Source organism: Camelina sativa, chromosome 1, assembly GCF_030686135.1.
Source record: "Camelina sativa cultivar CO46 ecotype springtype chromosome 1, ASM3068613v1".
Classification (NCBI taxonomy): domain Eukaryota; kingdom Viridiplantae; phylum Streptophyta; class Magnoliopsida; order Brassicales; family Brassicaceae; genus Camelina; species Camelina sativa.
In genome coordinates, this window is record NC_141880.1 from 3153946 (window position 1) to 3166057 (window position 12112).

The window sequence follows — 12112 nt, forward strand, 5'->3', positions numbered from 1 at the left end:
TACCATGACTCCAAAGTTGGTACTAGGTACAAGACTACAAGTAAATAAATGCTTGGTTTTCACTTTCTACAGCTTTCCCTGGTAATAACAGTTTAACCCCAACAAGCTGAAGGTGGCTGATGAAGGCACTAAGGTATACTCTTGCAAGCAATGTTTTATATAGAAGATCTTAAACACGATTGATTTAAATGCGACTAAATCAAGCAACATATGAAGACATGTAATTATGTAAAAGTAAACTCGTAAACTACAAATTGGGTATTTAAAACACAAGATACACAAAAAGAATTAGAAAATATGTACAGGAAATCTCTAAGTCGTTTTATTTGTCAGATACGTTATAGATTAGAATCTCTGCTTATTGATGATATATTTATTTTTTGCCTGACACGGTTTGTAGAGCGTTAAAGTCAGATTTTGCATGAAGAAAGTAACGCCACAGACGAACCGGAAATTGTGGCCATAAAAGCTGCGAAAATTAAAGTAGGGTTTTGGTTGTAAAAAACGTGACTCTAGAGTTAGATTTGAAACAAAAGTAATTAAAAGGAGGTAAAAAAGGTTAAATATAGTAGTCTCATAACCTATGCAATTGTTTTGTTACTAAATAAGAAATTCAAGGATAATTTTGTGTTAACTAATTTTACAAGAACAAAAAAGTTTGTGGATGTTGGCTTTACAATTTTGTTGGTGTTTTGAGTTATTTAGAGCAAATTCTACTAAATGTATTTGCACTGATAAGAGATGAATGATAGCAAACCAAATAAAGATTGAATGATAATGATGGTTAAAGATAAGTATTTTCACAAAAGATGTTTGACAAAATCCCACGTTCGTCTTCGGTAAGTTTCTCTTTTGTTTTGTTTTGTTCTTTTGTGTTTCAAACTTTTGTCTAGTTCTTTTATTTATTTACACACACACACAAATCAAACCCTTCTTTAATCGAATGCTCCTGTGACGACTCTGTTTACTTCTTCCTTCTCTTCCTCGGCAACAACAACCAACACCCTTCTTCTCCTCACTCTATCCCGCAAAATCTCTCTCTCTTCTTCTTCTTCTTGTTCTTCGTCTTCGTCTTTTTATTTCTAATAGCCGCAAAACACACAAGCCACCAAGCATGTCTGGTCTGTATAATTACAACTTCTCACCTTCTAGAGCCGCTTCTCCCCAGATTAGAACTACCTCCGATGTTGACAGGTGTTTCTCTTTCGACTTCTCCTACCTCTCTCTTATTGCTTCTTTGATCAAATCTCTTATCTCTTTTTCCTTTCTTTTTTTTTTGTTGTTGCTTGTCTTCTGTAGTCAATACTTATCTCAATTGTTAGCAGAGCATCAAAAGCTTGGACCTTTCATGCAAGTCTTACCCATATGTAGCCGACTCTTAAATCAAGGTCTCACTCTTCTCATTTCTTCCTTATTAGATCTACAATATTTTTTATTTAAATTGAAGTTGATGTTTGCTGTATATTTATCTTGATTATGCAGCATTTTTCTCTTTGATGACTTGTCCTAATACTCTCAGTCTGAATCACACAATTGGATCTTTGCTCATATTTAAAAAATCACAGTACTTTTATCAGCTGTCGATAGTTCATGCTCCTGAGTCTTGATGCTTATTAGTTGTATTATCTCAGTTAAAAATGGTGTCTTCTCCGTGGTCAGATAATGGAGATAGGCATTATTGTTGTTTTATGTGGCTTTGCTTTGATAGCTTTTGTTGTTTTGGTCGTAAAGCTTTCAGCTTTGTTAACTATATTCAAATGTAAAGTAAAATTTTGAGATGATCAAATTGAGGAACCATGACTACATATGTATTTAGTTATATACAGTCCCAGTGGGTGATATGATCTCTGTTTAATTTTGTAAATCCTGAAGTAGATGTTGTTCTGTCTTTCTTACTCGTTATTTTATTGGTACCATGATATTCTCTTATTTCTTTCTCTTTTGGTTATGCAGAAATTTTCCGGGTTTCCGGAGTGATGCCCAACCAAGGGTTTACCGATTTTGATAGGTTGAGGCATCGAAGTCCTAGTCCAATGGCTTCACCAAATCTTATGTCTAATGTTCCTGGTGCTGGATTAATTGGTTGGAATGGTCTTCCACCAGAGGTAGCCCTTTTTCTTCTTAGTATCTTTTACAAAACGTTTATGTTAGAGGTTCTCTTGATCTGTTTGTTTAAGAAGCGTCCTTTTTATCCCTTAATAGAACATAGAAAGTTTCTTAACTGAGGGTTGTGGTTGAAACCCACTTCCACATGAAATATGTAGGGATGGCTCATGTATTCTTTTGTTGGAGGAGCCTAATATTCCTACTGCAAGGAATATAAGGTATGAGTTTAGCACTCCATCTCCTTGTTTGAATATGTGGTGCCATCTGTAGCCTATAGTCATTACACGTTCAAAAGTTAGAAGTTACTGTCTAGCTATTAGAAAAACCCTCTGGATCTCCAAGTAGAACTTTTTTTCTTCTTGTAGAGACCCTGCGAACCCTTGAACTAGACTGGGTTGGTAAACCAGGTTTCAGTTCCAGTTACTCATTTCAAAACTATTCTAAAAAATATTAGTTTTCTATTTCTTGTAGAGAATAGGTGGTCCTCATGGAATGGCAATGGAGTGGCAAGGTGCGCCTGCTAGCCCAAGTTCATACACAGTGAAGCGTATCTTGCGTTTAGATCTTCCAGTTGATACCTATCCGAATGTAAGTTTTGCCGATTTTTTTTTTTCTTTTGAGACAATGGAAGTAAGGTGAATAAGCATTCTTTTGCTTTTGGTTGTTAGTTCAATTTTGTGGGAAGGCTTCTTGGTCCTAGAGGGAACTCATTGAAGCGAGTGGAAGCAACTACTGGTTGCCGTGTGTTTATTAGAGGGAAAGGATCAATTAAGGATCCTGACAAAGTAAGGGATGCCTACCACTTGTTCTGTTTCCCAACGACCTTCATCAAAGATTTTGTTCATATTTTGCTTTTATATGTTTGCTGCTAGGAAGAGAAACTGAAAGGGAAGCCTGGCTATGAGCATCTCAATGAGCAGCTACATATCCTCATTGAAGCTGATCTTCCTGTTGATATTGTGGAATTAAAGCTGCGGCAGGCCCAAGAAATTATCGAGGAGTTGGTCAAACCTGTGGTGCGTCTTTTTAACATACTTTCTCATTTTACTTTTGAAAGGCCACATTGCTTTGAAGTTTGGCAACAAGTTCATTAATGGTTTTTTTGTTTATTTTCTGTGGTAAATGCCTGTTTTAAGTATTAGCTAGGCAAGGTTTAAGTTCCCAAATATATAAGTCTCAGTTTTGGGGTAGTATGTAGTAACTAGGGAGGTGGTACCAGACCTTACGCCAGTTTAGTTGAGAGCTGAAGGTTTGAATGGAGAGCTAGGAGAAGTTCGTTTGGGAATTCTAAATTGGTCGAGATCTTGGTTTGGTCATTGGTCAAGAGTTAGAGACTTTTTCTTTAATCAAAGTCTATTCTGTCAGATAACTTAATATTAGCCACATAACATGCTTACATATTTTTTACAGGATGAGTCACAGGATTACATCAAGAGGCAGCAGTTGCGAGAGCTCGCGTTGCTGAATTCAAACTTGAGAGAAAACAGCCCAGGGCCAAGCGGTAGCATCTCCCCTTTCAATTCAAATGCAATGAAACGCCCAAAAACAGGGCGCTAAGACTTAGCCATTGAGAGGTAGTGATTAAAAAGAGTATTGTCTATGTGTATAACTAGCCTAGTGGTGTTAGTTGCGTCTGATCTTGGTCCTCTTCTGCTTACCATCTTAATCTGCACTGATGCTAAAAAGCACAATGCACCAAGAGAAGTCCCGTTGTTTCCTACTTAACCAGAGATTGATGCATTGTAACCATTAAGATAGATAATGTGGATTTATTCATGTGTTGAAGTAATTGTATTCTTGATTCTGGAATGGAGATCTAGTAATATATATTTGGGGATAGACGCCTACCAATTCAGGAGGAGAATCAAAATGTAATCTTCTTAATTTAGGCAGCATAAGTTGTGTTTTGGTTAGCTAGTTGAGCACAGAGGAGAGAGAGAGTACAAGACCAAACAACAGACATAAACTATGTTTTTTTCTGCAAAAAGACATAACCATGTTTGTGTACTGATTTCTGAATCGGGACATTGGGGTGGGTGAAGTAGTTGACTACATGACACGTGGTACTCAGAGAGAGGCTTAGGTTTCACTGTGAAAATTGCGCCCGACTGATTTTTTTAATTGTTTGTTTTGTAAGAAAAGAAAGAAAAGGTTTCTTTAATAAAAAAGTTGGACGAGATTCCCAAATTTTTCACCAGAGTGTGACTCGTGATTCCGTCTAAATATCTTCAGATTTCAGATCTCAGATCTCTCAAGTTCAACTTTTCTCATTCATCACGAATCTTTTCCTCCACTCCCGTGAGTACAGAGGAGATGGCGGCTATGGTGGCAAAGCTTCGTTTATCGGCGAAACCGGATCAGAGCAGTGTGCGATTGCCGAGAGTGATCAACCTCTCCCGCGATCCAACCACTAAAGTCTCGTTTCCACGAAATGGATCGGTTTCTTCACTTTACACCAACACCTCTTCACCAAACCTAACGTTTCCAAGCGCCGGAGGTGGTGCTGGAAACATAGGTAATCACGGCGGTGGAAGCGGAGGAGGAGGTGGTTATGGAGGTTCAGGGGGTGAAGCAGAAGAAGAAGGATCGTCTTCATGGGGACCAATAGGGATGTTCTTACAAGGATGGAGATCACGAGTTGCAGCTGATTCTCAATTCCCTTTCAAGGTACTAATGGAGATGCTGGTTGGAGTTAGCGCCAATGTGCTTGGTGACATGGCTTCACGCCCTAACTTCGGATTGAACGAGCTAGACTTCGTCTTCTCCACACTCGTTGTAGGTTCGATTCTCAATTTCACACTCATGTACCTCTTAGCTCCCTCTGCAGTATCTCATGGCTCCTCCAATTTGCTGCCTGGAATCTTTAGAAGCTGTCCTTCCAGCCATATGTTTGAACAGGGTAGCTTCACCGTTATGAGCCGTTTTGGGACTCTTGTGTACAAAGGAATGGTTTTTGCGACCGTGGGATTAGCTGCAGGTCTTGTTGGAACTGCCATCTCTAATGGGTTGGTTAAGCTGAGGAAGAAGATGGACCCGAGCTTCGAAACGCCGAACAAGCCCCCTCCGACGCTGTTGAATTCTTTGACTTGGGCAACGCATATGGGAGTGAGCGCCAATGTGAGGTACCAAACGTTGAATGGGGCTGAGTTCTTGCTGGAAAAGTCGTTGCCGCCATTGGTTTTTAAGACAGGTGTGATAGCTTTGAGGGTTGTGAACAATGTTTTGGGAGGAATGTCGTTTGTTGTATTGGCGAGGATGACTGGATCACAGTCGGTGGTGGAGGAGGAGAAGACAGAGATGGCAGAGAAGGAGAAGGATGATTGAAATCTCTTATAGAGTTTTTTTTTGTTGCTATGTTGTTACTGTTGTTGACAGGTGGAAGGCACAAGATGCATCTTCTTGAGTTTGAAACCTTTTTACACGTTCTTACAAAAGCAAAAGACATTTGTTCTGGTGTGTTTGTGTGTGGGAGTCTAATACTTGTATGTGATTGGTAGGGTCAATTTTGTTGTTTTCTGTATCGACACAACCGAGAAATAAAATTAAAAAACAAGTTATTACTCACAAATGACGATTGAATGGTTTACTATATCTGACATGTAAACTTCATTTTGACAAAAAGATCCATTTATGACTATCTGAATTCCAAAGAACAGCTAGTAGTCGAACATATGAATGAAAGCAAAGAAGAAACTTAAAAGCAGTGGAAGAAGAAATAGTTAAGGTGGTCTCATCAGTCAACATTTTATCAGATGGAATAGAGAGAGGTATATCGGAGACTGCTTATTTTTTTACTGCTTCAGCAAAGTGGAAATGTCTACTGGTGGGTTCAAACTTTAAGTTCATCTCCCATATGAGAATGAATGCTTGGTATTCTTTTAGGATGAGTGAGATGAGTCATTACACCAAGAAGCAGCGAGAGCTCACTTTGCTGAAGTCCAACAGTATGGGGGCCAAGCGGTAGTGTCTCCCCTTTGAATTATAATGCAATGAGATCCCCTAAAAACAGGACGCTAAACAGAGCATGAGATACCGAGACAAAAGTTTGTTTGTTTGTATGTCGGTAGAGGAAAACGTTAAAGACGAAAGAAAGAAAGTGAGTATATCGGTAGTAGTCTAGTAGATGGTTGATGCATTGTAAACCATTAAGATACATTCATTGGATTTATTCATGTTGTGCTATTAATATTGGCGAAAAAAAAGTTGAATCATTCATCTAAAAAAAAAACATTGAAAGTTCAATGCTAATATTTTTCAAAAGATTAGTGAATCATACTTTAGTTAGTATAAAAGAAAAAAAATCAACAATGGTGGTGGTCAGCTAAAAATATGTTTAGTTTTAAGTTTAAGTTGGTGAAGTAGTTGAGTGATGCGGCCACGTGGGGGCTCGGAAACAGCTTTAGTTTCGCACGTGTGATATTTGGGCCGATTGATTTTGATTGTTTGTTAAAAAAAAAAAACTAGGGTTTTTAAAGCATTAGATGATGAGGTTACACACGACTTCACCAAAGCCAACAAAAACACAAACACTCAAGGAAGCCATTTTTGATTTCTCGGAGAGGATCGCAGATCTTTCGTCCATTAACGGCCATTCTCGATAAAGATGGCGGCTATGGCAGCGAAGCTTCAAATATCGGCGAAATCGGATCAGAGCAGTGTTCGATTGCCTAGAGTGATCAACCTCTCACGCGATCTGACGACTAGAGTCTCGTTTCCAAGACAAGGATCGGTTTGTTCACTCCACACTAATTTCTCTTCTCCAAAACTCGCGGTTCCATGCGCCGGAGGCGGTGATGGTGGCGGAAGCATCGGTAATCACGGCGGCGGAAGCGGCGGAGGTGGTGGAGGAGATGGTGGTTCAGGCGGTGAAGCAGGAGAAGAATCGTCTCCGTGGGGACCAATTGGGATGTTCATCCAAGGATGGAGATCACGAGTTGCAGCTGATCCTCAATTCCCTTTTAAGGTATTAATGGAGGAGATTGTAGGACTTAGCGCTTGTGTTCTCGGTGATATGGCGTCACGCCCTAATTTCGGATTGAACGAGCTCGATTTCGTCTTCTCCACTCTCGTTGTAGGTTCGATTCTCAATTTCGTACTCATGTATCTGTTAGCTCCCACTGCAGCTACTCTTGGCGCCTCACAGACTTTGCCTGGAATCTTTAGAAACTGTCCATCTAGCCATATGTTTGAACAGGGTAGTTTCACCCTTATGAACCGTTGTGGGACTCTTGTGTACAAAGGAATGGTTTTTGCGACTGTGGGATTAGCTGCAGGTCTAGTTGGAACAGCTATATCTAATGGTTTGATCTTGCTGAGGAAGAAGATGGACCCGGGTTTCGAAACGCCGAACAAACCGCCACCTACTGTGCTGAATTCTTTAACTTGGGCAACGCATATGGGAGTGAGCGCCAATGTGAGGTACCAGACGTTGAATGGGATTGAGTTCTTGCTGGCCAAGGTGTTGCCGCCATTGGTGTTTAAGACCGGTGTAGTGGTTTTAAGGTGTGCGAACAATGTTGCTGGAGGAATGTCGTTTGTTATATTGGCGAGGATGACTGGATCACAGTCCGTGGAGGAGAAGATAGAGATGTCAGAGATTTCAGAGAAAGAGAAGGATGATTAAATCTCATCTTAGTCTTTTCGATGTTTTAGTTCATCTGTGTTTTTCCGTCCGTTCATAGGCATCTCTGAGTTTAAAACCATTTTCCGCAATACGACTGTAGTTCTGGTTTGTGTTGGAATAAACAAGATGAGAATCCCTTCTTATTAGGTCCATCCTAATGATTTGGATGTCATTGTTAGGCCAAGTTTGCTATTTTCTTTATCTACTACCATGATTATAAACTCAATAAAAGGGTTATAAGTACGAATAAGAATTGAATGATTTGTTTCTCGGACATTAACTTCTTTTATGTCAGAGAAAGCTTTCTGCTTACTATTCTAAGAAAACTGGTAGAAGCAAATGACGTGGTGACGCTTGTTGTTGTTGGTAGACAAAAGTTGCGGTCAAAGTAAACACAAGACTTGATCAGTTTCAATGGACTACGTAACTAATGATGCGTCTTTCATTATGATGGCGTCAACTAATAATGGGTTTATTGTGTATAATTGGACATATGATGATGATTGTCAAGAAAACGAGAACCACTTGCAAAATTCACCACAATAAGTTTCGTATTGTTTTGGCCATTCTCGGTAAATCGCACCCTTCATAAGAAAAATAAAATAAGCAATCTATTGTCAAAAGCGTTGTTACATTCCAGTAGATTAGAGCTAAAGAAAGCCCCCATCTACTTGATCTCAATCCAAACATATATTTAGGTTAACAGTACAAGACACTCTCTTTTCCATTCAACCTACCATCCAACAAGTTTCTATAGACACAAGTTAAAACCAGAGTATGAAGTATATATCTTACAACATGGAATGAAAGAGAGAGTGTGTGTGTGTTCACAAGGAATCATCATCTAACAGCCTCAGGTGCAGAATTGCAGTAGGGCGTGTGCAAGCACACGAGTCTCGTGAAAGTCAGACACACAACAGCACACGCTAGTCCCAGCACCATCCCCACACTGCCTTTCCTTCTCTCTAACCTCACCGCTCTCTTAATCACCTGCCAGAAGCTGGGCAGTAATCCACCGCATGCCACCACCATTACGTGGTCCAGTCCACTGTAATCTATCCCGGCTAATATGGATCCTATGGCTGATATGGGTCCAACAAATCCTATCAAAGCAGCCGCTGCAAGAGCTGCGTGCCAACTGTCAGTAGCCCCAAAGACACAGCTTGCAACCGCTGTCCCTCTAGGAAGCCCGTGTAGGGAAACCGGGAGTACCATGTGTCTGCCAAGTCCATAAGCATTTGGAGCAGCTACCCCAAGAGCAAGCCCCTCGGCTAGTGCATGGAACCCAACCGCTCCACATGCTAATAATGATTGGAGTGTTATCACACTGGTTGGAAAATTGGTTACAGGGTTTATTAAACTTCCTGCCCCAGACTTTTTCCGACAAGTTACATTCAGGATGGACGAGCTAGTAAAATGGCTCAGCCCGGCTCCAACAGCAAGTAGACTAAGCAGAGGGATGAATCCCATTTTAGCGGATACCAGTAGTTGAAGCGGACGCCAAAGACCAAGGACAAAAGCAATGCCTGAGGCTACTCCCATGAGAAGGGCGTGCTGGAGGCGGAAGGTGACTGCCGATGCGACCAAAAATACACCCCCAAGCAATGGACCCAGACCAAAGAGGAGTGAAACGAAGAAGCCAGAAGCATCCTCTGAGCTGCAGATTGGAGAAAATGAAGCCTTAGTTGAATTTAAGAACCAATATATTGGAACAGCATATAACTTTTACTTGAACTCAGTAGTTTTACTTGTAATCATGTGTGAAACTCTCGAAAAGAGTGCTAAGAGCTTCCATGGAAGCTACTGATATTGTGGCTGCAGATGCCACTTGCGACGGAGACGCTTCCTGTCGTGGTAACAATGAATAGAATTTAATGCAGTATACTAAGTGAAACCCGCATATCTCTCAAATACGAACATCAACATTGATTTCATTAATCAGGACATGAAATTCACCTTAAATGCATCAGGAAGCACTTCAGCAATAACCATCCAAATCATGCATCCGGCAGCAAATCCAGTGCAAAAAGGCAAAAACTTGCTAAACGCATCAGCGCATAAAAAAGCTGGCACAGCGACGATAGGCTGGTAAAAAATACAAAAATGAATCAGTAACATGTTATGCAAACAAAGACATCAAATCACAGAACATCATATGATTACCTGAGGTAAGGATGTTATTATACTCCAGAGCATGGCATTTTGTGGAGAAACACCCCTTGATGCCAGCACCATGCTAACAGCCAACCCTTCTGGAATGTTATGAACAGCTATGGCCAAAGTGACCAGAAGCCCTTGACTAAAACCCTTTGAACCAGCGAACGATACACCAACCCCTGATCCTTCCCCGAAAGAATGAAGTGTCATAATTCCTATGACGAGAACAACTTTAGTTGCATCTGCACCTTTAATATCCAGCATGCTAACTTCACCATATTGTTCAAGAATCTGTCCAAAATACAGAGCCTTAATGAGTGAGTTCTCAATTCTGAGATTTCATGCAACTTGGCAGGCAGCTAATGTAAGAGGAAAGAAGAGAAAATAAAAGTTTGTCTCGGCATGTGAGTCTAAACATTAAGAGTATACAGCAGAAAAGTAGGTTTCTGTCAACTGTCAACACATGAGATTTTGAATTCAAAATACTGAATAGTAATAAGGTGACTGACAACCAAAACACTCAGTTGCATACCTTCTTGCAGAGCCAGATGAACAAAGCACCGGCTAGAATCCCAATAACAACCCAATTACCAGAGCCATGCTCCTGCCCTTCCTTTACAAGATCAAAGCTAGCTGCCAACATCACACCAGCCGCCATGCCATTGCATATTCCAGCCCATTGAGGATCAAGCTCAACAAAGAAAAAGGGCACTGCACCTAATCCAGTGGCAGCAGCCATTGCCAAGGTGAAAAAGGCAACAGTGGAGACAGAAACTTTGCTGTGACTGACTCTCTTGTCACCCATTCCAATGTCATGTAAGGTTTTCTCTACACCGCTTCCGTCAATAACATTCCGTCCCATGTTTTCATGGGGAGAAGCTCTAACTTTATGTGAAATCTCCCATTGAGAATCTGCGCCGGTGTTCCCAACGAATACGACGAAGAATAAAAATAGAAGCGACAGAAGTAGTCGTTTGCAGCCTGAATGCATCATTTTTGATGCTGAAAGATCTTCTTCAGGCAAGTTTTCTCCTTACAAGAGATTTGAGAAAACGCTTGATAAATTAAAGGGAATACCAAATAAACAATCCAAGGCTCTGTAGGAATCAAAACTGCATCAATAGGATGTAACTGTTCCCTGTTGAATAAATCATAAGAAATAAATATTCAACTTAGAAAACTGTAAAGAATAAAACTTTCAATAAGCATAATAGTACCCTTGTTAGCATTACCCGTTTTAATAGATCACAACGCACATAATTAACTATCTTCCCTACGCACTAGATGGATCTAAATACCGTGTTTTGGTGATAGAGAACAATATGAACGCATTAGATAATTTGCTTTAAGAAAAAGAATAATATAATCATCCAAACCTAAAACTGAAGTCTCTTTAAGGGAACCCAGAACTACAAAGCAACATTATTTGCAAAAAAACATCACACGTATTTGGTACAGAATCGTTCCCCATCTTTCAATGGACAAAATCGATTTTTTTAAAACTCTGATTTCTAGCAATTCAAATTACCTGGTTACAATTCGCGAGCCAAATTTCAGAAATTTAGGGTTCGATCTACACGATTATATATCCATAATTCTCTACCAGGAACCTAGATCAATGCCAACGGGATCGCAGAACTTACCAGCAGAGGAAAAAATTGGAGCACGAAAAATGTTGGATCGGACGTACATGAGCGATTACAATAGATGAAGAAGAATTAGGAGAAGACGTGATGAAAAGGAATCAAATTATTTGAAAAAAGAAGAACCCTACTGCGACGACAAAATCCCTTCTTGGTTTGGAGGAGACTTTGGGATAAAATCATGCAACCCAAAAAAAAAATTCACAGGAATATCCCCTCTAATTTTAAATTTTTCTTAAGTAAATATGTTATGAATTTGTGAATAAGACCCTCAAGTTTGCAAATATCCCATAAAGAGTCATAATTAGGAAATAAATTTAAATTAACGTCCACAATGTTAGGTTCGAGTCTTCTTCTTATACATATGGCAGTGGACATATTATATTGTTTATCATGTGAATTTATTCGTGAGTTCACGTTTGTTTCTGCATTATTTTTCTACAACCAATTTGGTTTTCTTTTAGATTTTGGTACAACCTCGACAACTAATTAAGTCAAGCAAAACTTCTAATAGCTTGACAAATTCAGACACCTATTCTATGTTCGATTCAATCACTTGCAAGTTCCAAATGATCACCAATAC

General features: G+C 39.9%; 3 protein-coding genes and 1 pseudogene across 5 annotated transcripts; 3 read left to right on the top strand and 1 right to left on the bottom strand.

Annotated features, from left to right (window-relative positions):
- The first annotated feature begins 591 nt into the window (after positions 1 to 591).
- Positions 592 to 5674, top strand: LOC104743557 (KH domain-containing protein At3g08620). 2 transcript variants are annotated; one of them, XM_010464646.3, is made up of 7 exons: positions 592 to 1194; positions 1300 to 1388; positions 1954 to 2105; positions 2578 to 2694; positions 2775 to 2891; positions 2979 to 3122; positions 3517 to 5674. In XM_010464646.3, exons 1-7 carry the CDS (start codon positions 1115 to 1117, stop codon positions 3661 to 3663), a joined length of 846 nt encoding a protein of 281 aa, XP_010462948.1. In that variant the 5' UTR covers positions 592 to 1114; the 3' UTR covers positions 3664 to 5674. The 2 variants fall into 2 exon arrangements, with proteins under 2 accessions (XP_010462948.1, XP_087331891.1); XM_087475765.1 differs by lacking the exons at positions 592 to 1194; positions 1300 to 1388 and adding an exon at positions 2265 to 2324 and having other exon boundaries at positions 2024 to 2105; positions 3517 to 3915.
- LOC109132732 (protein RETICULATA-RELATED 2, chloroplastic-like) lies at positions 4420 to 5674 on the top strand. Its single transcript, XM_019245113.2, has one exon. It carries the CDS (start codon positions 4420 to 4422, stop codon positions 5428 to 5430), a length of 1011 nt encoding a protein of 336 aa, XP_019100658.2. The 3' UTR covers positions 5431 to 5674.
- Positions 5675 to 6472: 798 nt separating this feature from the next.
- LOC104743722 (protein RETICULATA-RELATED 3, chloroplastic pseudogene) lies at positions 6473 to 8003 on the top strand (annotated as a pseudogene). Its single transcript, XR_015572771.1, has one exon. The product of XR_015572771.1 is annotated as a protein RETICULATA-RELATED 3, chloroplastic pseudogene (transcript).
- A 315-nt stretch (positions 8004 to 8318) lies between these two features.
- Positions 8319 to 11864, bottom strand: LOC104743798 (putative zinc transporter At3g08650). Its single transcript, XM_010464867.2, has 6 exons — positions 11530 to 11864; positions 10419 to 11024; positions 9893 to 10177; positions 9686 to 9814; positions 9478 to 9575; positions 8319 to 9386 (listed from the first exon to the last, which is right to left on the bottom strand). The coding sequence occupies exons 2-6, from the start codon at positions 10878 to 10880 to the stop codon at positions 8570 to 8572; spliced, it is 1791 nt and encodes a 596-aa protein (XP_010463169.1). The 5' UTR covers positions 10881 to 11024; positions 11530 to 11864; the 3' UTR covers positions 8319 to 8569.
- Between the last annotated feature and the right edge of the window lie 248 nt (positions 11865 to 12112).

Bases quoted from the DNA above. Each gene is read 5' to 3' on its own strand.
- LOC104743557 (XM_010464646.3), top strand. From the start codon at position 1,115: ATGTCTGGTCTGTATAATTACAACTTCTCACCTTCTAGAGCCGCTTCT. The intron at 1,195-1,299 runs GTGTTTCTCTTT...TGTCTTCTGTAG, and splicing joins ACTACCTCCGATGTTGACAG to TCAATACTTATCTCAATTGT. The intron at 2,695-2,774 runs GTAAGTTTTGCC...TTTGGTTGTTAG, and splicing joins CAGTTGATACCTATCCGAAT to TTCAATTTTGTGGGAAGGCT.
- LOC109132732 (XM_019245113.2), top strand. From the start codon at position 4,420: ATGGCGGCTATGGTGGCAAAGCTTCGTTTATCGGCGAAACCGGATCAG.
- LOC104743798 (XM_010464867.2), bottom strand. From the start codon at position 10,880: ATGATGCATTCAGGCTGCAAACGACTACTTCTGTCGCTTCTATTTTTA. The intron at 10,178-10,418 runs GTATGCAACTGA...TATTTTGGACAG, and splicing joins TCATCTGGCTCTGCAAGAAG to ATTCTTGAACAATATGGTGA. The intron at 9,576-9,685 runs GTGAATTTCATG...TTACCACGACAG, and splicing joins TGCTTCCTGATGCATTTAAG to GAAGCGTCTCCGTCGCAAGT.